Source organism: Aptenodytes patagonicus, chromosome 5 (assembly GCF_965638725.1).
Source record: "Aptenodytes patagonicus chromosome 5, bAptPat1.pri.cur, whole genome shotgun sequence".
NCBI lineage: Eukaryota > Metazoa > Chordata > Aves > Sphenisciformes > Spheniscidae > Aptenodytes > Aptenodytes patagonicus.
The window spans coordinates 53,059,307-53,083,837 of NC_134953.1; the positions used below are offsets into that span (position 1 = coordinate 53,059,307).

At 39.8% G+C, this 24,531-nt stretch overlaps 1 protein-coding gene across 3 annotated transcripts in view; it reads left to right on the forward strand.

The window, feature by feature from the left end:
• MTA1 (metastasis associated 1) overlaps positions 1-24,531 on the forward strand; it is an 89,146-nt gene that overhangs the window by 18,882 nt on the left and 45,733 nt on the right. For all 3 annotated transcript variants that reach the window (XM_076339828.1, XM_076339829.1, XM_076339830.1), the window contains exons 2-8: positions 766-833; positions 3,226-3,319; positions 12,217-12,343; positions 12,516-12,579; positions 18,467-18,584; positions 20,214-20,316; positions 23,813-23,912. In XM_076339828.1, the coding sequence (XP_076195943.1) occupies positions 766-833; positions 3,226-3,319; positions 12,217-12,343; positions 12,516-12,579; positions 18,467-18,584; positions 20,214-20,316; positions 23,813-23,912 (674 nt within the window). The remainder of the gene's footprint in view (positions 1-765; positions 834-3,225; positions 3,320-12,216; positions 12,344-12,515; positions 12,580-18,466; positions 18,585-20,213; positions 20,317-23,812; positions 23,913-24,531) is intronic.

Here is a 24,531-nt window from a genome sequence, read left to right on the forward strand (position 1 = left end):
CTTCTGGAGTATTGGGAGATAAAAGCCAAGTCCATTCAAGACTCTTGAGCTTCGGTTTCCTTACCTGTAAAAAGGAGTATTTAAGCTTGGAGCTCAGTAATACCAAATTATTTATATGGCACTTCTTGATTTTTTTGAAGGCGCTACCTTGGGTAAAGAACTTTTTTCTCCTGTAACTTAAGATGTTTATCCTGCTTGGAAATATGAGTATTACTGACCTGTTTGGCTTACTATATGGAGTTTTCTTGAGGGTATTCTAGGATAATATAGGTGTAAAAGACCAGGAAGTAGAGAAAAAGATAAGAGAGAAAGAAAGAATGAAACTATTTGTATTCTGAGTAAATGGGCAGTACACGGAAGCTAAGCTGGAAGGGAAGAGGAAAGATCGCATAGCGCTGGTGAGAAGTGGCTGGATTTTGATGAGAAAGAAGAGGAAGCAAGTAAAGAAAACAGTGTGATCAAAGTGGAAATAATCAGAGAGCAAAGGAAGATCATACGCTTTGCTTTCCAGGCTGACAGTAGAACTCCATTCCCCCCCACCCCCAAAAGTGAGTTTCTGGCCTTCAGATTGCACTAATATATGTTCCTTATGCTGGCATGGATTTTGTATTTCCTTGCTTAAATCCCTGGATTTAGTAGGAACATTTGAAATACTGCTTGTGCCAAGAAATGAATTTGGTATGGTGTCTTTAACAGGTATACATGTGAGGTTTTGATTCTATTTTTAGCAGTTCATCTTTCAAAGTCTTTTTTTCTTTTTGTCAGATTATGTCTACTTTGAAAATTCTTCAAGTAACCCATATTTGATACGAAGAATAGAAGAGCTCAATAAGGTAAACAAATTTTTCCATCAAGTCTTGGAAGTTAATTGAATTCATGATCTGTTTGATTTGATTAAAATCAAAACAATTCTTTAGCAGTTCTCTGGTAATTAGAAGCTTAAAAATACTTTTGTTCAGATACTTCTCTGGAATGCTTTGAGACCTGCTAGATTGTTCTCCATTGGTATGAAAGGACTGAGCATCAATGGTAGGTCATTCTCAAGGTGATTATGCCCACCTGTAGGGCAGGAGATTTCTGCAGTTCTTCAATTCCGTGCCAGGATCGTGTGATATGAAGATAATAGAACAGTTTGCCTAGAGGATGGAGAGCTTTGTAATTTGATCTTTCTTGGGGGAGACTCCTGCTCAACAGGAAGGTTTGGAGCTGTTATCTGCTTCCTCAGACTTTGTCTTTGCTGGTTGTCCTTTGGCCAGTGTATTATTTCATCTGCCAAATTTCCCTTTCATTGGATCTAAAAGGGAAGCATGATAGCTTGTATGTGGGGAGCCAGATGAAGTCCTCTGTGCTGAAATTTTACCTAGTTAAGGAGGGAAGACTGTTCTGAAGCCATTAGCTGTGTCCTTAACGTGTCACTTTCTCAGGTTTAATAGCAGCATGTCCATTTCAGCCCATACAGGAGGAATGTAATAATTGCTGTTTTGGATTTGAATTTAAACTAACTGACTAAAATTAGGTCTTTTTCGTCAGTGATGGAAAAACATGTCTTTCTAAAACAATTACTTGGAAGAGAAAATTTATCAATATAATGACAAATAAAGAATCTGAAGGCTAGGATATCCTTGTAACCCCTTCTTTTTAGTGGTGGTCTTTTGCAGAAATACTTTGTCTCGCCTCCATTAAGGAAACGAATGAGTTCCTAAAATATTCCCAGTGGGTCCATAGCCATGAGGTATCAATAGCTGTATTCCATCAGTTACAGGGTGCAGATTTGTTGATCACTTTCTAGGAGAGTATTGTTTTCCCCTCTTCTTTTCCCTCTTCATTCTTCCCCCCACTTTGAAAAAAGAACTCACAGCCTGGATCTCTCATCTTAGTGCACTCTTGCTTGAGCTGTCATTTCTCTGACCTACTCTTTGAAATGGGTCTTTCAGGTTGAAATGAATCATATATCTTGCGTTGCCTTTTTTTCACTGAGTGTAAATGAAGCCTGGGCAATTAAATGAAATAGATAATTCTGCATTGTAGCTGTCTGTGTTCTAACAAGATGGCTTCTGCCTTTGTATTTTAGTTCCTCAAAATTTAAAAGTTCTGAATTATTTAACAGAAAAGAGTAGAAATCCTGCAGGCTTTGTAACAAAAACTGGTAGGCTGCAAGGGGAAACATTTGTACATGTATGTATTGTCTGATTTTTTTTTTCTTTGTGTTAGGAAAACTGGTATTATAAAAGATGAAACTTTTCCTCCATTCACATCTTAGCAACAAGCACGTATATCAGGTTTTTTATTTTGTTTCTTTGTGGACAGATTGCTGGTCCACTACCTTTTTGCAGACTTCTTGGAGCGAAATTTGTATCTTATTCGTCTAGTTTCAACTGTGTGCCATCATTATGGTTTTCAAGGACTCTTCAGTGGTAGGATACAACTCTTTTCAGTTACATTTTCATTATATGTTGATTTATTTTAAAGACAGTAGATTGGCTGGAGCTGTTACAAACCAGTAGGTGTATTTCCCCTAGAGTTTGTATAAAGCCAGTTTCACAATTTGGCAGATACCATCTTACAAGAGATTCACCACCTACCTCATTTTAAGAGTTTTAAGAAAAAAATCCCAAACCCTTCAAAAATTCAGACTTTTTTGTATGTTGTCACTGGTGTAGAGTTTATTGCCTGGTGCACCTTCCTTGGTTCTCATTTTGGAATGATTTTTTTGTGTTAGTCATTGCTTAGCTCACCAGTGCTGTCAGAGAAAGAAAACCTTACGCAATTTCTTTTGTGAAAGTAATAATGACTGGGTTCTTTCTTGCTTTCCTACTGTCCTACAGAGTTTGGAGAACAGCTTAAACCTGAATTCTGTTGTTATATTTCACAGTTATTTTTATTAGGATTTTAAAGATGCTTTTGAATTCTACTAAATGTAGACATCACCTGAAAAGTAGCAAAGTGGCTTGTTAATATGTTGTAACTGCAGGTAAGTGTTTTTTCTCACCCCTTGAAACATCTGTAACTGCTAAAAGGAGGGAAGGGCCAAACTCTGTTTCCCTACCCTGGAATGGATCACACCGGAGCTTGTGTGTTAGGTAACGTGTGCAGCTGGAGGATGCTAAAAGGTGATGCTATGTAGCTCTTGTACAAAATTCCAAATTACTTACGAAGTTTTCTAGTTCAGTGCGTACAGTTCAGTTCTTGATTTGTGCTCTTTTTTTTTCTTTTTTCCTGTTTCAGACTGCCAATGGAAATGTGGAAGCAAAGGTGGTATGTTTCTACAGAAGAAGAGACATATCAAGTACACTTATTGTATTGGCAGACAAACATGCAAGTAAGCTTGTTTGTGTTCAGATTGCTTCTACACAAAATTGCCGAACTTGGATAGAACTTTGATATTACAGTTACAAGTATCAACATTATTATTTTTGAAATGTCCCTGTACATTGTCCTTCAGCAAATTGCATTATGTGTTTGGCTGACTTCTCTCCTGCTCCCTCCCCCCCCCCCCCCCCTTTTTAAAACCTCACTTGGTGTATGGTTTTGTTGTCATGGTAGGGACAGGATGGAAGTTTTCAGTTAGGGCTGAATAAAGGCATCTTATTTGCTTCATAGAAGTGAATTTCTTAATTTTTGGGATGAGGGAAGTTATTCTCCCCGTCTCATACATTACTTCTCATGAATGATTTGGTTTGGTTACCAAATGAAAAAAAAAAACCAAACCTCAAACTTTATTTATGAGTAAATCAGATAGTCTGATTGTAGGAAACCGACTTGAAACATGATCAACTTGAAACTTGGCTAACAGGAATTCTCTTTACATTTCAATATTAGTAATATTTTTTGTACTGACATAGCTTTTGTCTGAACATGCTCAGTAAATACATTTTAAAAGCACTGAATTTTAGGACATCCTATCGCTATTTTGAATACTTCAAGCCCTTTTGTTAGGAAAAAATAATGTGTAGGCTGAGAGGAGACTTGAAAACTAGAACTTTTTTTTTCCGAGTACTGTACCTTCTGATTTAAAAAAAATAAACATGAAGCTAAACTATCACAAAATTTAGGGGGTTGTTTGTGCTACCTTACTTCATCCTCCTTTGTGTGTATGTGTTGCATAACTCATTTCTTGATTTTTATTATTTTACAGAATGTTGTGTTAACTTATGTTGGCATGTACTCCTCTGCCAAGGAGGTCGGAGGCATGTGAGATACCTAGCTGAGTAGAGATGGAAGCTTATTTCTAAACAAAAATTTAGTGCTACAATTCTCTTTCAATTACGGAAACAGTTTTAAAATTGTAAAAAGTGCATACAAAAAATAGTTATGTGTCAATATATATTAGATGTTGGCCTATATAAATCTGTCAGGCAAGATATTGCAAAAAAATTCAGATAGTTTAAAAAAAAAAACAAAACAACCCACACAGAACAGCTGAGAAGCTGCTGTGGATCTGTGCATTCTAAACTCAGAAGGGGCTGAGCATGGTGCACTAGCTGGCTCTCAAGGGGAGTATCCATCTCCAGGGGAGAAATAGTGGAACATATTACATGTCGCTGGGTACTTTATCTGGGGTGCTTCCAGCCTGTTTGACTCCATTCTAGTTGCCAGTGAAGATTAGATTTAGGTTCGTTACACCTTCCTCTGCCAGTTCAGCATCCCTCTCATCCCATCCTTGCGAGGTGATGAACACGGTACTGTACAAAACAGACAGTTACCAAAACAGACATGTTGAAAGGAAGAAAAAGAATAAGCAGGTGGAGTTAGTAAGCTGTTTTTACTTATAAACAATGGAGTATGTGAGTTGTAGCTGTTCAGATTGCTTAAAATTCAGCAAAAAGCATGGACAGCCATATCAGTCCTTGTATGTGCCTACAGGAAAGCCTTGAACTACATAAATGAAAAAGAAGCAATCAGATCTGGGCATGTCAAAATTATGATTTAGCTGCCAAGCATCATTGTCTTTTAATGTGGTTCTTGGTGTATATATGAATAGACTGCGATGTATATGTAACACAGATCTACATAGTTGTGCTGCATGGGGATTGATTAAATCAGATATTCCGTTTTAACAATGAATATAATGTCTGGCTGTGTTCTCAGTGCTGTAGTGCCATTGGGGAAAACATGCAGCAAAACGAGGCCCTTATTGATAAATTTGAATATTTTCTGTTGTAGATTCAAGTCCAAATAAGTCCCTCTATTGCAACCATACCTTGAAAAAAAAGTCCTGTGGCATTCAGATGAGATTTGGCTGTGTTGCAGAATTGTGGTGGCAGGCAAAGCTTTTTTGATATCTCTTCAGTGCAGCAGTACTCATTTTATCTGAGAATACTGAAACTTAATAGGAGCTTCACCATAAACAACATGACTATTGATTCCATCATCTGTGTCTCACTTCACTAGATTTAGTAAAGGAAGCAGGTAGGAATGATTCAAAGAAACGCATGTCTGAGGCTGAAAATTAAAAAATATTTGAACCCATATATGTGCTCTTTGAACCTGCAAAGGCTGATTTCTTTTTGTGATAAGAAATTTAAGATTTTTTAAAATGCAAACGAATAATTTATTGTTCACATGAATATGTGTTTGAAAGACAGGAAAATTCTTCTATAGCACAATCCTATTAACAGAGCCACCAGAGACAACCGAGGCTGTCTCTTAGTGTAAATTTCATTAGTAACTAACATTTTTTCCAGTATGTTTCTTTCTGGTGCAGAGTAAAATTGCTGCTAAATGACTTCCGTTTATTTAGATAGATGTGCTGTTGTGTGGCTTCCTTTCTTCTTATGGAGGGAGAAGAGAGTAAAATTAAGCTTTTGGACAGCCGTTAGTTCTTTACTCTGGAAAAGAAATACCTACATCCTGCATGATACAATGAAATTAAATTTTGTGGATGTTAAGATTCTAGTACAGATACTCAACACTGTCACTGACTTTGAGTTCATTTCCATAAAGTCTCCTGTTGCCTCATTTTGATGCATTTGCAGTAGATGTACGTATCTGCATCGCTGATCTTTTAACTGCCTTTGTTCAGCTGATTAATGGAGCTTTCTGACTGCAGACATTTCTGGATTCACAGTCTTCTGTTTAAGATGCCTTTATTTTAGACCTACTGTTGAGATCAATGCAGTGAGAGAACCAAATAATGGGAAGATGTGGCCAGAACATGAATGGAAAAAGTATATGTATATTTTGTAATATTTTTTCTTGTCCAATAAAGGAAGGAAAAAATGTGATTGTGAAGTGAATGTTGCAAAGTTAAAAAAAAAAAAAGCGCTTACTCTTTAGCTTGTATAATCCATCAGATATCTGAAACAGACAAGTCTGAGGTAGGTTGTCTTTTCTCTTAACTCTTTATAAAAAGAGAAATGACTTGGAAGCACCTTATTCTGTAGTTGGTGACTGTAAATTAGTACCTGATGTATGCAACCTGATTCTTGGATTTCATCTGTGATCTTACTATTTTTATCATATGATATAAAGCTTGTCTGGGTTGTCATATAAATCTTTCAGCCTTATAATAGCTTCCATACATTGTTAGCACTTTTTACTCATAAGCCTCTTTAATCACCTCACAAATTGTTCTAGGGAATTCCTCCACCTGTTTCTGAAATGAACCTGCTTCACCAATAGGAGACTATTTAATGTTCTTGCCCAGAGACTTTGTAGTGGTTTAAGGTAGAATATTGTGTGCAAACAAGATTTCAGGCGGAGCTTGATGAAAGAGAAGTGAGAATGATAATTTACTCCTCAAGCAGCAATTGGATGCTGTGACTATATATTTTTTCCCTATATAGTTTCTACATAATGTCTCATATAGTTTCTTACATAATTAAGTAATTGTTTCCAACAGCAGGAATACAATCTCCTGTCCCCCCTTCTAACCACCCACCCCCAGCCGCCTCCAGTTACTTGTGATCTGTTTGACCACAGTTTTTGCTTCATTAAAAACATTTATCCTGATTTGTAAAACAATGAGGTGACCAGTTTTGGTACTGGTTGGAGAACTGAGTAGTTAGTGCCGGCTGGTTTGGCAGGTTTGTGGTTAGCTTTCAGCAGCTGATGTTTGGGTGCCAGGCACACATGGCGGCAAGACTGCAAGACTTCTAAAAATAAATGTCTTACAGTGGTGAGGTGTCATTACTCAATCAGTCCATGAGTTGCTTGAGACCTGTGTGCCTGAACAGGTAGGGGGTCTATTAAATTTGGGGTTTTTTTTTAAATTTTAGATAACACCAGTCTAAATGCAGTTTGACAATAGCTTCACAAATGAGGTGGGTTTTTTTATTTCTTCCATTTTATTCCCCTTCTCCATTTTTCTCCCAACACCACACATGCTGATTTAAGAGGAGTCGAGTTCATTAATCCACTAATGACGCTTTTGGCTCTGTTGTTACTGAGAGGAGGGAACTGTGATTTTCCTGTTCTGGGGGTGGTGCAGTGAGGAAAGATAAGCTAAGTGTCCAAAATAGTGTCTGTTTGCTCTGTATGCTACCTGTAATAGTGGCTATGGCTGCAAAAGATGATCACAAGAAGTTTTGGAAGGGATCATAGTGAGATGTCTTGATAATGTGGCAAACTCCTCCTTAAGTGTCAAGGTTTAAGGCTTTCTTTTTGTTAAAACTTTCACTGTATTTTCTATAGCTATGAATCAATATCTGGTTTTTGGTAGAGAGAAAATGAATGAAGCTGAGGCTTAATATAGACCATTTGAAACTGGACCTGGGGGAAGGAATGCGGTGTTGTATTGTTCATTTCTTCAAATGCAACACTTCTATAATGCCCTTCCAAGCTGCTTAGTTGAGCTGTTTAAAGCACCAGGAGTTTAAGCTTCCTTTGCTACCGAAGGAACTGTTGTACATGTCATTAGCACTGGCTTTACTGTGTTTCCCAATGTTTTGACCCCTTTTTTTTCCTTTTTTATTTACATTTTGTTGTTAGTGATACCATGCTAACTAATAAGTAATAACAGTTGACACGCCAGAGGGACGGGATGCCATCCAGAGGGACCTGGACAAGCTCGAGAAGTGGGCCTGTGTGAACCTCATGAGGTTCAACAGGGCCAAGTGCAAGGTCCTGCACCTGGGTCAGGGCAACCCCCAGTATCAATACAGGCTGGGGGATGAAGGGATTGAGAGCAGCCCTGCCGAGAAGGACCTGGGGGTACTGGTGGATGAAAAGCTGGACATGAGCCAGCAATGTGCGCTCGCAGCCCAGAAGGCCAACCGTATCCTGGGCTGCATCCAAAGAAGCGTGGCCAGCAGGTCGAGGGAGGTGATTCTGCCCCTCTACTCTGCTCTGGTGAGACCCCCCCTGGAGTACTGCGTCCAGCTCTGGAGCCCTCAGCACAGGAAAGACACGGACCTGTTGGAGCGGGTCCAGAGGAGGGTCACGAAAATGGTCAGGGGATGGAACACCTCTCCTATGAAGAAAGGCTGAGAGAGTTGGGATGGTTCAGCCTGGAGAAGAGAAGGCTCTGGGGAGACCTTATTGCAGCCTTTCAATACTTAAAGGGGGCTTATAAAAAAGATGGGGACAAACCTTTTAGCAGGGCCTGTTGCGATAGGACAAGGGGTAATGGTTTTAAACTAGAAGAGGACAGATTGAGACTAGATACAAGGAAGAAATTTTTTACGCTGAGGGTGGTGAAACGCTGGCACAGGTTGCCCAGAGAGATGGTGGATGCCCCATGCCTGGGAACATTCAAGGTCAGGTTGGACGGGGTTCTGATCTAGTTGAAGATGTCCCTGCTTATTGCAGGTGGGGTTGGACTGGATGACATTTAAAGGTGCCTTCCAACCCCAACTATTCTGTGATTCTATGATTCTGATTCTTCTGTTACTACAGACTGTCTCCCAAGCTGGACATCCTAGTGTGCTCTCTAACCTAATTTCAATATCTTGTTTGCCTTTGTGCATTTCCAAATTCTGCCATGTAGCTACTTGTACGACACTCGGAATGCAAAGAAAGGGCTGGTGCTTTCTACCTCTGATGTTGTAGAGAGCCCAATCTGATCTATAGCAAATTGCTATTCTTTCTAGTGTCTAGCAAATATTGGTGTTTAATTTCACATCTCGCACACCCAGTCATTGTAAATTACAATTACTGCCTCTTGGGTTTCTCCTGCCAACTCAAAGTTTACTCTTTCTAATTATTTTTCCCCATATATGTTAGCTTTCACGTGAGTCTTGCTGTTTGGGTCCAATCTGCCTGTCTCTTGTTCCCAATATAAGTCGTCTTCAAGCTTTGTTAATGTGCTATTAATGATTCTGTCATCAAATATCAAATAATACTTAATCTAATACACTCCTTGCAGCATTCCACTGGCTACTTCTGCATAGGTGATATATTGCTGTTTGTATTAGGACTAAATGTTTAGTTTTAAATCTGCATGAGCACATCTATCAAGCCGAGAGATTAATTTTGAAGTAAGGCTTTATGAGAGCATTGAAGTCCCAGTATACTGCACCTAGTGTATTCCCATACCACTTATTCAGCAGTACTGTCATAAACGCAGGCAAGTCTTTCTGAAAAGATTTTTGTTTTTATATATATCTAAAAACATATGGGTTGTGTGGTTTTGTTTGTTTTTTTTTTTTTAAAGACTGTGGTCCTTATTTCTCAGGGATTGCCATTCTCAAGGATGAAGTCTGCTTCACTTAGAGCTTGAGTGCTTGAACTGTAGGAGGGCGAAACGCAGATGTGTCAGACCTGCTTGTCCTGGAACCTGAGGCTGGGCCAGCCCCTGTTGTCATTTACAGTCTGACTTAAGCCTTTGCTGTCTGTGCAGAGGCGGTGAGGTGGTATTAGTTACGGTTTTTGTCAAAGCCACTTTTGCATGACTTCAGGGAGACAGAGAGGTTCCTGTGCTGGATCCAGCCCTGTATTCTCTCCTCCTTCCCTTGGTTCCGAATGCCAGGTTCATTCTTTTCAGTACTAAATCATGGCTGTGGAAAAGGAGGGAAGATGCTTGTGTAGATTTTTGTTTGTTATTTCTTGGAATATTCCTACCTCTGTCTTCAGGAACTATGACAACTTTACATCTGTGTGTGGGGGGAATTGTTTGTTACCTGTAGAAATACCTGTCTCTTTTAAAAAAAAATGATGCCTTTTTATTTTGAAAGGCTGTGCATAGCAGAGCTGGCATAAGAAGAAAATACGTGCTTCCCACCTTCCTTATTTTATTACAAAAGCTAGACACATAAATAAAACACCAGTTGGAAAATGAGCCTAGCTGAAGGGATGCGGTTCCCAAGATTAGCTTGGTTGTGCTGGGTGGTTTTGTTTCGTTTGTAGATTTGATTGGCACATAGTGGTTTAATATATTTTTTAAAAAGAAGTAGTTTTTAAAAGCTCTAGGCTATTAAATATAGTGAAGATATTAAGTATTTTAGGTTGCTCCTTATAGTATTTTTCCTGCATTACACAGTGCACTACTCTTATTCTCCAAAAACTGTTGTAAGTGCAGGCACAAATGCCTTTTCATTTGAGCATCCTTCAGTTTTTAGGCAAGTTAGCTTGGAACTTGCTGACTCGTTTGTGGATTGCTGCTGGTATATTTATAGTGTAGGTCAGCAGCCACAATATTAACTTTCAACTAAAACAGAATCCATTTCAGTAAATAAATTGCAGAACCATGAAACTGTGGCACAAATGTAAATTTGGTGTTCTAGTTCCTACGAAAATATTGAAATGTAAGTGCATGCTGCTGTATGCTTAACAGCTCATGTGGTGTAAGAGCTATTGTATGTTGCAGTCTGGTTTTATTATGCTACTATTTTTTTCCCTGCCTTGCTGGAGCAGCTTACCTGAGGGACATATAAACCACAAGTCTTTTTCCAGGACAGTAAAACAGTGATAAAATGTGGGGAACCTGAAGGGTACATAACTTTTTTGTCACCCCCTTTGGCATAATGGTGGCCTATTTAAAACTAAATGCAATTTTAGTGTTTTATAAAATGGAGATCTCTCCTTTCTGTTTGCTTTCTTTTGAGATAACTATGAGGATTATAGTTAACTAATCTTAAGGGTATATCAATCATAACTATGCCTGTATGTGTTTTTGACTAGAAATGTTTCTTGGCAACAACTGTTGAATTAAGCTGCAGGCATAAGTCTGCTCTTTAAAAGAGTACTGCTGCCATAAAATTAGAGTTTTACTATTCATGTATGAGACTTTACAGCTCATTCTCCTACAGTCTGGGAACCTTTTCCTGTGGTTTTGGAAAAAGCAGTAACTGCCTTAATTTCATAGGGAAGGAAAAAGTCTGAGGTTTCCTTTTGCAGTCCTTCATCATGGAGAAGCGTTGCAGCTTTTTTGGAGTATTTTGCCTTCTACAGCTTTATCTTGCATAATTGACAGGATGCTTGCTAATAAACACAAAACATACTAACAATTTATTTCTTACAGGGAAGGTGCCTAGAGATGTTTTGGGTCAGTTGTGTATCGGTGTGGATGTGATTTCATATATTGACTTTGGCATTCATTTAAAAACTGGTTGGATGGAGACTGGATAGCTCAAAACCAGAGATGGTGGATCCTGACTGCAGAATAAAGCAAGCTTTTGAAATGCAGGAGTTTTGCAGTCGAATGTATGTGGTGTGGTAGGGTAGGGGGGGTTGCAAGACTGGCCTTAGGCACTTGGTTACATTCCAGTTAATCTTGTGGCTGTGATCTATTGGCTGTGGTTGGGGTAAAGAGAATAAAATACACTAAAGAAATAAACTAACCTTTTCAGTGGGCATTTCCTGCAACAGCTGTTGAAGTTGGGATGAGACAGTCTGTGATATCCTGAAAGAGGAGTAGGGTCTAAGATGCCTGGCAAAGAGGAAAGACTTCGCTTTTACTGCCTCACTCATTGTGCGTCAGCTTCTTCCTGATGAATCTAACGGTGCAGTGATGGTCTCCAAGAGCAGCTCTCTTCAGAGCTTGTCTGTTGGTAGCAGATTTGTGTGACTTTAAGCTTGGTGAGCCAGTGTGACCTATGTGTACCTGGAATGCTTTGATCCCAGTGGTGAATAAATACAATTTTTCACAAGCATCATTTAAAGGATCTATACTAATCATCTAATTGTTCAGTTGGCTGAAATGTGAGGATTCTGATGAAGTTGGATTTAATCTAAATAATGTGTATTATTTAGCAAAGGTTTTGGAGCAGCTCATCCTTATTGGCTCAGAATCAATACTTGCACTGTTCTTGATGATCAATTTTGTCTCTTTATAACTAGGAGAAATGGAAGAAGAGATGGAAAATCCAGAAATGGTTGATTTACCAGAGAAACAGAAGCATCAGCTACGACATCGTGAGTTGTTTCTCTCACGACAGCTGGAATCTCTGCCAGCCACACACATTAGGTAATGATTATTTTCTTCCAGTGCTTTTTATTCAGAAACCAAATGGCATTATTATTATTCAAGTATTGTTCAATGTAAGGTTAAATTCTGTGTACAACTTCAGTAACACTATCTTGTGAATCACATGAGCATTTAAGATGTTTTTTCTTAAAATGTGTTTCTCTTTTTTTAGAGGCAAATGCAGCGTTACTCTGTTAAATGAGACAGAATCCCTTAAATCATATCTGGAACGGGAGGTACGAACCATTTTGTGAATTGTCAAGCTTGAACGGTTTATCCTGGCACAAGTTAGGATTGGTGGCTTTTCACAGGTTTTCTAAAAAGAAGGTGGTTCTTTCATTTCTACATGTACTGTACGGGCACTGACAGTGGGAAGCTTTAGGCTTCATACAGTTCTCATTCTGAGATAAAACTTTGTGGATCTAGGGGCCAGAGCTGCTGTTTACATCCTTGTGACAGTAAGCTGCCTCTCCTTCTGTAAAGAGAGCCCTACTTGCTCATCAGCCCGGCAGTCTGAAAGTTCAAACCTTGGAGGCTCATGCCTCAGACAAGACAGGGTGGGAGGTGGAGTAAATGTGAAGAGCGAGCAAGCCAGAAAGCTGTATTTCTATATATTTGCTTTATCCTGAAATCTTACAGATTTATGTTTGTATGGTTTAAGCTTGATCTCGCCTCAGATTTCTGAGGAGCTTAGTTCCCTGTTTTTTGAGTTCATTGTTCACTGTTGTTTACCTGTAGTCTTCATATGCCACCACAGACACTTAGGTCCTTGAAAAACTACTTGTCAGTTAACTTCTGAGTCCTGCAGAAATTTTCACAATCTGGCTATTTAAAGGTACCTCAAACTGAACACTTGAAACGGAATTGTGTTGCACTGTTAATCACTATTCAGAATATAAGTCTTGGGTTTTACTTTTTCAGGTATTTTGGGATTTTAAAAATTACAATTGTAATTCTTTTAAATATATTTATATACTTTTAATTGTGGGTAGACCTCTGGCTGTCAGCTGGGTTAGACAGTCTTCGAATTTGACAATCTGGGAGCTTTACTTTGGGAGATTAGCAAACAATTTCAGTATATTATTATTTGAATACATCTGCAAGCATTACATTTGCATTTGAAAACTTTACAAGATTTCCTCTCTTGTATAACATTTTAATTAAAAACAGTAGGGTAATGGTCATTACCAGCCTGTAAAAAACATGGAGAAAACGGGTCATTTTTTGCAAGGAGCATACCGTAGTCTGTCTCATAGTTGGGTTTTCTTTTTAAATGCTTTTTTAGCTTTCTTTAGTATTTATTTAAGCATAAGATTAATTTTAATCTGATAGTCTAGTTTAAGAGAATTTTAAACAAAGCACAGGGATTAAATAGTCGGGTTTCTCTTTGGAATGTGAAACCAAAAACATGTCAAGTCTTCTCAGGGCTGCCAAATGGCAGCGCATCAAACAAGGGCCGTTGTATTCAGAAATGCTTGTTACCAGCTAGCAGCCTAGGATATGCCAATTTGAAAGCAAAAGTTAATCAAAACTGAAATTAATTTAGATTTACGAGTACCCAACTTTTAAGTAGTATTCGTTCTTGATCGCTCCCAACACATTTTTATTATCACTAATGGTACCGGTAGGTACATTGAGACAGAGAAGGGAACTGGCTTTCTCTGATCATGCAACAGCTCAGTTGCAGATGTAGGAATAGAAAGAGATTTCTCTTTTTCATCCTTTTGAACTCTCAAAAATGCAAGATGGGTGATGCGGGTTATTTTTAAAACTGAGCAGGCACTTACAGATTTCACAGAATGAGAGAGTTCTCTGAATGTGTCCTGTCACTTAGTACAGTATTTTGCCGTGGTGCAAACTAACTTGGACAGATGGTAAAGAAATTAAAAGCTCAGGAACACAAATGTGCTTGGGTGGAGGGTAAAGAGATTGAGGAAAAGGCGATAGTTGTTGCCTGGTGAATTCATAGCACTGGATGGTACTGTTTTGAACTGTTTCTTCTGCCCCCCTCTGCCCTGCCGCCACCCCTCCCCCCCCCCCCCTTTCTTAATCTGTTCTTTGCTTTCAGAATGTTTTGGTTTTTTTTTTTTTTACATGGCTTCTGTCAATAAAGCCTAAACAGTTCTAGGGAATCTGTCATTTGATTTCATGTATCTTATGACCACTAAAAGTAGGTTTTCAGCCCAGGGCTGTCTGCCTTGAAAGGAGGTTAAACATGCAGACAGAAATTTTTAGGGAGATAATAAGCATAGCAAAATTACATTTGTGTTATCTCTGTTTTCCTCCTTCCACCCTCTCTCTGTCATCTTCCTCGGGAAGATTGCTCAGCTCTCTCATTTAGAGAGGGAGCTGAAGGGGGACTAGCAGTGACTTTTTTACTGTGCCTGGAAAAATTGGTTTTGTAGCAGGAGTGAGGAATAGGAGGAAAAAGAAAAAAAGCAACTGGAAAGCCTGAATTTCCTGTAGATACTGAATTCCCAGGGAGTTCAAGAGAAGGACATAGCCAGTTATGGCAAAAGCATTAGATTTCCCTATTCTGCAGGAAACTATTTTATATGTACCATCTATTTTACTGCTCTGCTAGGATATATCCAGAGGCTTGGGTGAATTTTGCCTGCTGGGTAGATGTCTGGCATTTTGGTACCTTTTGCTACCCTCCCCCAAAGTAAAATCCTATATAGTTAAAATATATTCCCTGCCTTCACCCAAACTGACTTCACGAAAGTAAGTTTGCAAGCTGTAATGAACTAACCACTATTTCTGTACTGTACTTTCACTTAGAGCCTGTTTTTCTTTTTCCAGTTCTTCTGCAGTTTCTTAGTGGCTCTGGTTCTTGGCTATAGCTACGGGTAGCTTAGGGGCTTGGGTAGGGAAGCTCTGAGCATATGTGTCTGTATAACACTTTGGAGAATTAGAAAGTCATGGTTTAATTTTAACTCTTGGCAGGTCACTTTAATTTTTCTAAACATGTTGGGTGTTTTCTGGGATCTGAAATTAAAAGAGAAAACCCTTCTTTTTCTTCACTGCTGCAAACTCAGCATACACGTTTTGACAGCTAAAATGAGCATGGAGGATTTTGAAAAGCCATGTTATTTTGCTGTGAACATCACTCTTCATGTGAAACCCTTCTAAAAAATTGTTCTTACCACGTAGTGGTGATCAAGAGTTCACAAGTGCTTTAGAGTATACAAGGATCTGCTTTGTTCCTTAGACTATAGTTTGCATTGGCACTAAACTGACGTTTATTAATGTTTTCAGAAATCCCACTCAGTTTGCATGAGCTGAATTTCATGCTTCTATGGGGGAAGATGGTAGTGGTATTGCATTACTTCTGGGGATTACAGTTTGTCTTGTATTCATGCTTGAGCCCCTAAACTTCCATCTTTCCTCTGTTGAGGAGGCTCTGGTTGGGGAGGAGAGCCCAGAGGCTTTTAATTCTTTCGCTGAACTTGCTTGATTTGAGACAAAACTGGACAAGTTATAAAAAGATGACCTGAGACTGGTACAGAAAGATGGGTTTTATTTTGTAGAGAAAATTCATAGTGATAATCAATAAAAGAGAAGCAATAGGGCGTCTAACAGTCAAATACCATGGGAGAAAGCCCCTCCACAATGAATGACTTTCCCTGGCCAAGAAAGACTGTGTTAAGAAATCGCCTGTAGAATTGGCCTTCCTTGGGGCCCACTGTGTTGTTATACTACAGTGTTTGGTTTGCGTATTTGCTGGGCAACGTGCCTGAAAAGCATTAATGTTGTACTGATATAATTTATCCTACAGTTAGGTATCTTGGAGCTGGAACAAATAAAACACTATATATATAACATGGAAGCTTGCGAGACAAAAGCTTTTCCTACGTTTTATTTATGCAACAATACATTCTCAAAATATTGTAATATCTTGAACTTTGTGTATGTCAGGGAGCAAGAGACACAGATTTTTTTACACAGCTATAATATAAATTGAGTTTTCGTATACTGTGAAGCTCCCTTCTGTCAGTAGGTTGATGTAATTTGACCCTGGTACCTGTGGGAGTAGGAATCAATTCTATCAAAAATGTCACTCATTTAGGATGCAACCGAATCCCCTTACCCCAAACCCAACCACAGACAACCCTTCCAGTTGACTTGGCTGGGTGTTGGAACAGCATTTTGCCAAGTGTTAGCTATGGCTTTTGTCCTGTTATCATGACACAACATGAGATTGTTCTTGCCCTTGGAGTTTGTGCTTTCACCATGGGGAAATGGCATGTTTTCTGCTGGAGGAGATTGGTGTGAACTCCTGTCTTGCCTCTTGTGCTGTGCTGTATAGGTGATACCTTATTGTGCAGTAGCTTTCCCAGGTAGCAAAGCAGGTTTGGCTGGCTTGCTTGGCTCTTTTCTGGCTTTTTTCCTCCCTTCTGTAGATGTTGATCTCTTCCCGGAAAAATGCCGATTTTTATTAAAATCGGAGCAGAAAATACAGAGTTACCACGTTTAACACTTAAATTCTGTAATTGGATGCTGGATGCATTATACATGTGAAGAAAACACGGGAGACCTTGCCTCTGTGGCATCAGTCTTAGATTAATATGTTTAATGTGCAGGGCTGGGGAACAGAACAAGTATGTACCTTTGAAGCCCAAGCCCACAGAATTTTTGTCATGTTACTGGGGAAACTCACAGCAATTCTTCCTTTTTTGGGCTTTGTATGACAGATTGGGAGACTTTCTTTTCCCTTGCCACCTCTTCATGAAGATGAACAGGGCTTGAAAGTGATGCTGGTTTTGTCCTAATTTTTGTTGCATGCTGTTGACACATACAAATACAGGGAAAGGGAGAATGAGGTGAGCATGAAATGAGATGTATTTAAACAGGGACACGTGCTATTGACATGGAAATATGGGGAAAGGGAAAATGAGCCAGAAATCTGAGATGTCAAAAACGGCACGTTGCACATGCTGTGTTTCTGTTCAGAAACACTTCTTTTTCCTGGTGAGGGTGTTGCTGTGGACGGAGGATACGAAAGGTCTGTTATTTCATGTCCTACCAGCGCTCTCTTCCTGCCCCATATCCCACACTGTACTTTCATGGAGCATACCTGGTCTCCTATGTGCCACTCAATAGCTATAGCTAAGTACTTATCCATGTAGAAAAGTTTAATTACTTATACTATGCAGTTTTAAGTAGTTAAAATTTTGGCTGTTTTCTTTCTCCACTGTGGCAGGACATTCTCATTCTGGTATGACTTCTTGCTTTAATTTTATACACCCAGGTAACAGAAGCCAAGCAGCTTTTTTAGCCTTTTTCTCATCTACTTGAACAAAACCAACAAATTAATGTATTGCCACCTGCAGCTAATTACTGCTGCTGCCAAATCTGCTACCCATCTCCCAATAACGAGCGGAAGGAAACATGGCGATTTAAGCTTAGATGGTGGCAGACAAGAAGTTGGTCAGCAGTGCATCCCTGAGACGAAGAAAGCCAAGCGCATCCTGGTCTATATTAGCAGGAGTGTAGCGAGCAGATGGAGGGAAGGGATTCATCCCCTCAGCTCATCACTTGTGAGACCACTTCTGGAGTGCTGTGTCCAGCTTTGGGCCTCACAGCACGAGAGAAACATTGACGTACTGGAGCAAGTCCAGCAGAGACCACAGAGGGTGTCTGGGGCTTCATGTCTCTATGGGGTGTTTCATTGGTATGGCTGTAACACTCTGAAGTTACGCTTCAGTTTGTACTAATATTTCTGTGCGGATAAGTTGCTATCATCTAGTACTGCTATTTTGGTATATGGGAAAGTGCAATTTTGTGTTCTGAAACAGCTGATATTACTAAAAATTATCTCCTGGCCCTTTTGAGCCTCACTTTTGGAAGAGGAGCTTTGTTCACTTCAACTTCAAAGACTGTATATTAAGGGAACAGCTGCTTTTGAGGAGAGCTGTTACACTTATAATATAGAAGAAAGTGTCAGCATTTAATATCGGGTTTTAAAACTGGTGGTTCACTTATTGTTTGTTCACCCAATTTTAAAATCTATATATAGGTAATAAAACCAAACTTAAAATGTAAAAGCTTGCTAGTATGTATGGAAAGCTGAAAGTAAAAGCTAATAATACTGTTTACTTTTTGCTTTTGTTTTATTTTTAGGATTTCTTCTTTTATTCACTAGTATACGATCCTCAACAAAAGACCCTACTTGCTGATAAAGGAGAGATTCGAGTCGGAAACAGATACCAGGCAGATATAACAGACTTACTAAAAGAGGGTAATTTCCATAACTTATTTAAATTGTCAAGAGGCCATGTCGAATGTGGCCACTTTTATGTGTGCAGCCTGCATAGGTGTGAGAGGTGGAGGTTTCCACTGCCAGGTCACATGTACAATGATGGCCTGGTTTGTTGGTGACTGAAGCTGTTGCCCACTGAATGCAATTAGTTATGTCTCAAACCAGTCTTTAAGTGGGCGTTTGTCCAAATCATAAAAGTTGTTGAAACAAATTGAATTAATTGGCTCCCTCCGAGCTTGCACTCTTTTTATTAAGAGATTTCAGAATTTCCATGGGAAACACAAATTTCCATCATGTCTGTAAAGCCCTTTGTGTTTTTAATCAAGCCTCACTTCCCTATAAGAACCCCTCCAAAATTACTGCCAATTAAATGCTGTCTCCCCTCATCAATTTGCCCATTATTGCCGAGTGCCTTTTCCTCAGAGCCCTCTCCCCATCCCAAGTGTTGGCTGCCAGCCTAGACTTCTCACCTGCAGAACAGGCAGGAGGAAGAATTTGCTGGCCTGAACGTGTTGTGAGACCTCAGCCTGCCCCCGCTGTGTCATGGAGCAGTAGGACCATGAGGACCCTGGCCCAAGGAAAAGGGCGTAGTAGCCAGCTAGTAACCAATACTAGTTACCAAATAGTAACTAACTTTAGATTTGTCTTTGCACTACCCTACAGATCCAACAGTGGGTCGAAAAACTAAAAGGGATGGGGAATATTGGCATCTAATTGCTCCTTTCTGAGACCCATGCAATGCATGGGAAAAGGTCTGTTGGTATGCTCCTGAGAGAGCAGGGGTTGTGACCCACGTTGGAAGGACCTTCTCCAGACTGTATGGGCAGAGATGTGAAAGCAGTGAGACGCTTCTGTCCTTGCTTAGGAGCTTTGCTGATACTGTTAGCCTCATGTTAGAACAGGCAAACAAATTGGTCAGGACTCTTGTTTAATTTGTCTATGAAACTGGTATTTATTCAGCAGCTGGGCAAGCCTCCTAAGTGAGGATGAACTAATTTGAAAGGCATTCTTTTCCCTCAGTGGGCCAACACGGGGCTTCAGAGGAGGATAATCTCCAGATGTTTTAAAGGGAGCAGGAAAAAGAAGAAAAGAAAAAAAAGTCTCAGTAGCTCCTGTATTTTTCCAGGGTATTTTGGTTTGTGTAGGGTCAGGAAAATAAAAGCAAGAGAGTCTGATGCCATGATTCCCCTCTTAGAAAGCAGCTGATGCAGGTTGAACCAGCTACTCTTTGCCTGCTCGGAGCAGCTGGGACTGTGTCTGTTTTCCTGGAACTGCTGCAAGATAAAGGAGAAGGAGAGAGGAGCTGGGGAGAGGGGCTGAAGAGAGACTGTCTAGTTGGGAGAAGGATGTATAGTCTGTTTCCCATTACATGCGTTCTTTGAAACCAGTTCTTGAAAATCTGATTGCTCGATTCAGACAAGCTGTGTTGCTGTGTTGTCAAGCTGAAATTGTCACAGACAAATAGGTGAATGAAATTTTCACAGTGGCTTCTTAGGCAGAATAACTGAGATGGGTTAGCAGTTAAATTATTGTGAGATAAAAAAATCTAGAAAGTACTTTTATTTTAAAACAGCCATATCAAGCATTTCTAATTTGTTTTTCAACCAGGTGAGGATGATGGAAGAGATCAGTCAAAACTTGAAACAAAAGTTTGGGAAGCCTTTAACCCGCTAGTAGACAAGCAGATAGACCAGTTCCTGGTGGTAGCACGGTAAGAGCATTTTACCTCTCCTTTGAATAAGTAAACTCTTCCAAGCACTTTTTATGTTCTTTTTGCTTTACTAGTATGAATGCTGGTTTTGGTTGCTTGATTCACTTGCTCTGTTTCGAAATGATGGACGTTTTACATGCGTTCCTGGGAGTTGCATGACTTTAGGAACAGCTACTCAGATTTACAACTTAGCTAATCGCTTTTATGAAAGAAAAGCAAATGGCATGTGAGAACTATCCTGTAATTGGTGAGTTTTTTCATACTTTGGCCAGCATGCAGGAGGCTTAGTGAACTACAATTCTTGACAGTTCATTACTTTGTCTACTTTCTGCCTTTTCAAATCCAGTAACATTTTAACATCCATTAATAGTTTGCTAAGAAGTCTGGTAAAGTTTTTTTGATGCAGTGTGGATGCTTTCTAATGCCTAGATTCCAATAGGTAGGCACAATAAAGTAAAGCCCTGCAAATCTGTACAGATGGTGAAATGTGTGCTTTTATTTAAGCCCAAAGCAATCTTTGGTCAACTTTTCCTTTTTAAAATGTTTTTTGAACTTTTTCATTGGTATGCATTTGTATGAACAGAAGCCTATACTAAATTTTTATATAAACAGAAGTCTATACTAAATTTTAGGCTCTCATAGCAACTGGTGACTGAATAATTTTGGGTGGGGTGGGTGGGTAACACTCTCCAAATTCTGTGTCTTTTAGGTAAGTTTGTAGGACTGTGTGGGAGGAAAGTGGTGTGAGTAGATGGGTAGTTGCACCTTTTGATGTTTTTAGTCAGTGGAGCAAGTTATCATTGGATATGGTTAGGAAAGGGGTATGTAAAGTTACAAGCTGCTAGTAGCATCTGGTTTGCTAGTCTTGAGAGTTCTGCTCATTGGCCGTGGTATCTGATAGACATGGACCCTGACTCGCAGGGCTGCCTGCTTCGGCCAAGGGCTTTAGCCCTGGAAAACAGAGTTAAGCCTGTATTTCAGATACTCTTAAATTGGGCCCTGGTTCTGTCAGCCTTTTGGTTCTTGTTTTTTCCCCTCTTGAGTTATCATGCTTTGAATTTCCTCCTGAACTTTCCTGAGCGTGGCATTGCTGTGCCCATTGTGGCGTAAGTTCATGGGATGCTCACCAGAGAGGCAACGCTAGAGCTTGTGGAACAAGGACAGGGCCCTCCAGTTCTGATTGAAGCTGCTGGATGATGCAACAAGGGTGCATTTTTATCAAACAGCAATAAATGTGTTTAACGTGCTGAATGATACAAGCTCAGGGAAATACTGGGGGGAAAAAAAAAAGAATTGAGGTAAATGAAGGAGATGGTGAAATGCAGTGTTTTTTAAGTACTCAAGATGAGAAGTGTATATACTCAGAAATACACATCCAAATAGATTTTTCTATGTACTTTGAAGATAAAAACTTGCCATTATTATGAACTTTGGCCAAAATTTTAAAAAATGGCTAATCTGAATTGCAGCACTTAAAAACCTTTGCATGGCTGCTTGGGCCTTGTGTTGCGAGTCCAGTAACAGGGAGCCAAGAGTGAAACTAGGCTGGTTAAGATTAAATGTTGACTGCAGTCCAGATCAAAGAAAATCTCACAGTTCAGAATCCATTAATACATTTTTGCCTTTGGTTAAACATGTTCTGTTTGTGGTATAGACTTTTTTAAAGTTCATAAAATTCGTAGTGTTCTGGCTACGCTAAAGGATCGCCATAAAATTTAGGCTCTCGGAAGTTTCACTGTGCTGCTTACATGATATATTGCTGTTTCCCTTGACCTGTGCCAACAGTAAAGTCAAACTGGCTGAACTAAGTGATTTATGTGCAACAGATTAATTCTACTTGATCAGATGGACATAAGGAAATGGATGAAAGTGGGGAGAGGATAGTCTCCACCAGTGATGCGGAACAAACAGATGAAGGAGTGATGGGGAGAGCTGGGATATCTCCAGCAAAGGGTATTCCTGCTTCTTATTGGGACCCTTCTTGACAAGGCTGTGGTTTCACAGTTGCTTCCAATGAAGTGAAGTACAGGACACCACTGAAAAGCTAATAACTTTTTCTGGGTTAATTTTCAGCAGGATTGATTCAAATTGCCACTCAGCCACACAGTGCTCTGGTGTTGGTGTCAGGAAGACTCAGCAGGAAGCGAGAGGGTAGAAGTGCCCCGGAGGATGGGGGTTTGCACGTGGGTTGGTTTAGAGTGACCATAGAGCTGCTTTGTGATGGGGGTTTCCATCTTGTGTAGGCTTTTGGTAGCGAAGCTGGTTTTAGTAATGCTTTCTGGCTGTTCACTGCTGCCCACTGAGTTTGTTGATACAGCCGCTTGAGCGTGCGTGCTGTAATGAGAATCACTGAAAAGATCAGTATAAAAATCGCTTCAGTCTGGAATTGGCAAAGTGACCCAGTTTATAATTAGATGCCATGCACAGAAAAAAAAGTATCAGTTCAGCTAAAGCTGGGGACGGGGGAGTTGTGAAGCAGGAATGGGGATAGTGACTGGGGGGCTGGGGAGAGGGTGAAGTGTGATTCGCCACAGAAACTTGGGTGGGGGAGGCTGTTTTGGATTTTGGCCAAAATTAGATATTTGATGACCACTACTGCTTAAGCATTTACCTTTCCTACTCCTGCACTGCTTGGCACTGGTTTGTTCCTCTGTGTGCTCAACTAGTTTGGGGAAGTGATCTGAGTGGAGCAAAAAAAAAACCCAAAAACCTCACCTTTTTTTGTTGTAGTCACTCAGAGGAGTTCAGTTCCAGTTCACTGTGCAGGAGCACAAGCGTTTCACCCATGTGGTGTAGCAAGCAGGAAGGAGAGTAGGAATAACTAGAACCGATGGTCCTGTTTAAAGGTTTCTCCGACTAATTTCTTTAGGGATAAAATGAGGAGCATGGGGCTTGTGGTCTCACAAGCAGGCATGGCTGGCACTGGGAAATATTTGAGAATTGCTGTATTCTTATGCAGGCTATGTAATATATAAATACGTTGTATTATATTATGTTGTAAAATAAAGATTTTTTTTTTTTTTTAATTTTCCTGAAACTTAAAAAAAAAAAAATGCTTGCATTACTGCATTTTTTTTCTGTCTGGTCTTGTCACCTGTCTCTGTACCTTCGGACAATGCGGTGCTGCTCTTGCCATAGTGGAAGAGATTTTTGCCATTCATAAAGCTCGCTTATGCTCAGTTTCTGTTAAAGCTTAATTCTGTTGAGAGATAGGGGATAAGAGAATAGTTCAGAACTCCCTGTTTGTGATCCTTGAGTCTCTCACTGTTTCCCCTCCTACGCCTAAGCCTCTTTGGTCATATGAACTAAGTAGAGTAAAGCGTTCATAATAACTAACCACATCTGAAGAGGCTGGTCTCTGGCTCAGAACTGGTGCCAAACCATGTAATGTTGTTACCAAGAAATGGAGTCTGCTGATCTCAAAAAGTGTTGGTTGGGTGTTTATATTTATGCTTGTTTTGCATGCAGAGTTAATGCTCTGTTTAATTTCTTTCAGGTCTGTTGGTACGTTTGCCCGAGCACTAGATTGCAGTAGTTCTGTCAGACAGCCAAGTTTGCACATGAGTGCTGCAGCAGCCTCTAGGGACATCACGCTGGTAAGATTTTTAAGAGGACCTTAAGTTTTTGAGAGATGCAAAATATTCACCTCGGCAAGAACAGTTGGCAAAGAGAGAGCGGCAGATGGATTGTAATTGTGGCCTGCTGTGAAGCAGGTCCTGTCTTTGTAAAGGAACCCTTTATTTACATATGAAGTAACTTTTTCTGGCCTTGTGCCTCCTGTGATCCATCATGGATAATTCTATGAGATAATTTTTTTGTTTTGTTTTATTAAAATGTTTTGATGACATGCTTCACAGCCCATCTCTTGCAGGGGCTTAGTAGCTGTCTTGAAAAGAATGCAAATTGTCTGCCGGTCTGCAGTGTTATAATGCCAGAACCCCCCAACACCAGACTGTCACTGGCATCCTTGGGCAAGATTGTCTGGGGGAAAAGCTTGTGGTCAGATAAGAAATTTCAGTTGATCATGTTCTTCTCTTTGACGAGCTCCATTTTAGAGTACCTTAGGAGTGGTGACATTGTTAATATTTTATAATCATAAATGATTCTGAGTAGATAGAGGAAAGGGAAAACTTTAAGTTAAAGTTTAATGAAAATCTGAATAAAATTTATGAAGTCTCCAGAGAACTGTTATCAAAGCCTCACCTCCTAACTGGA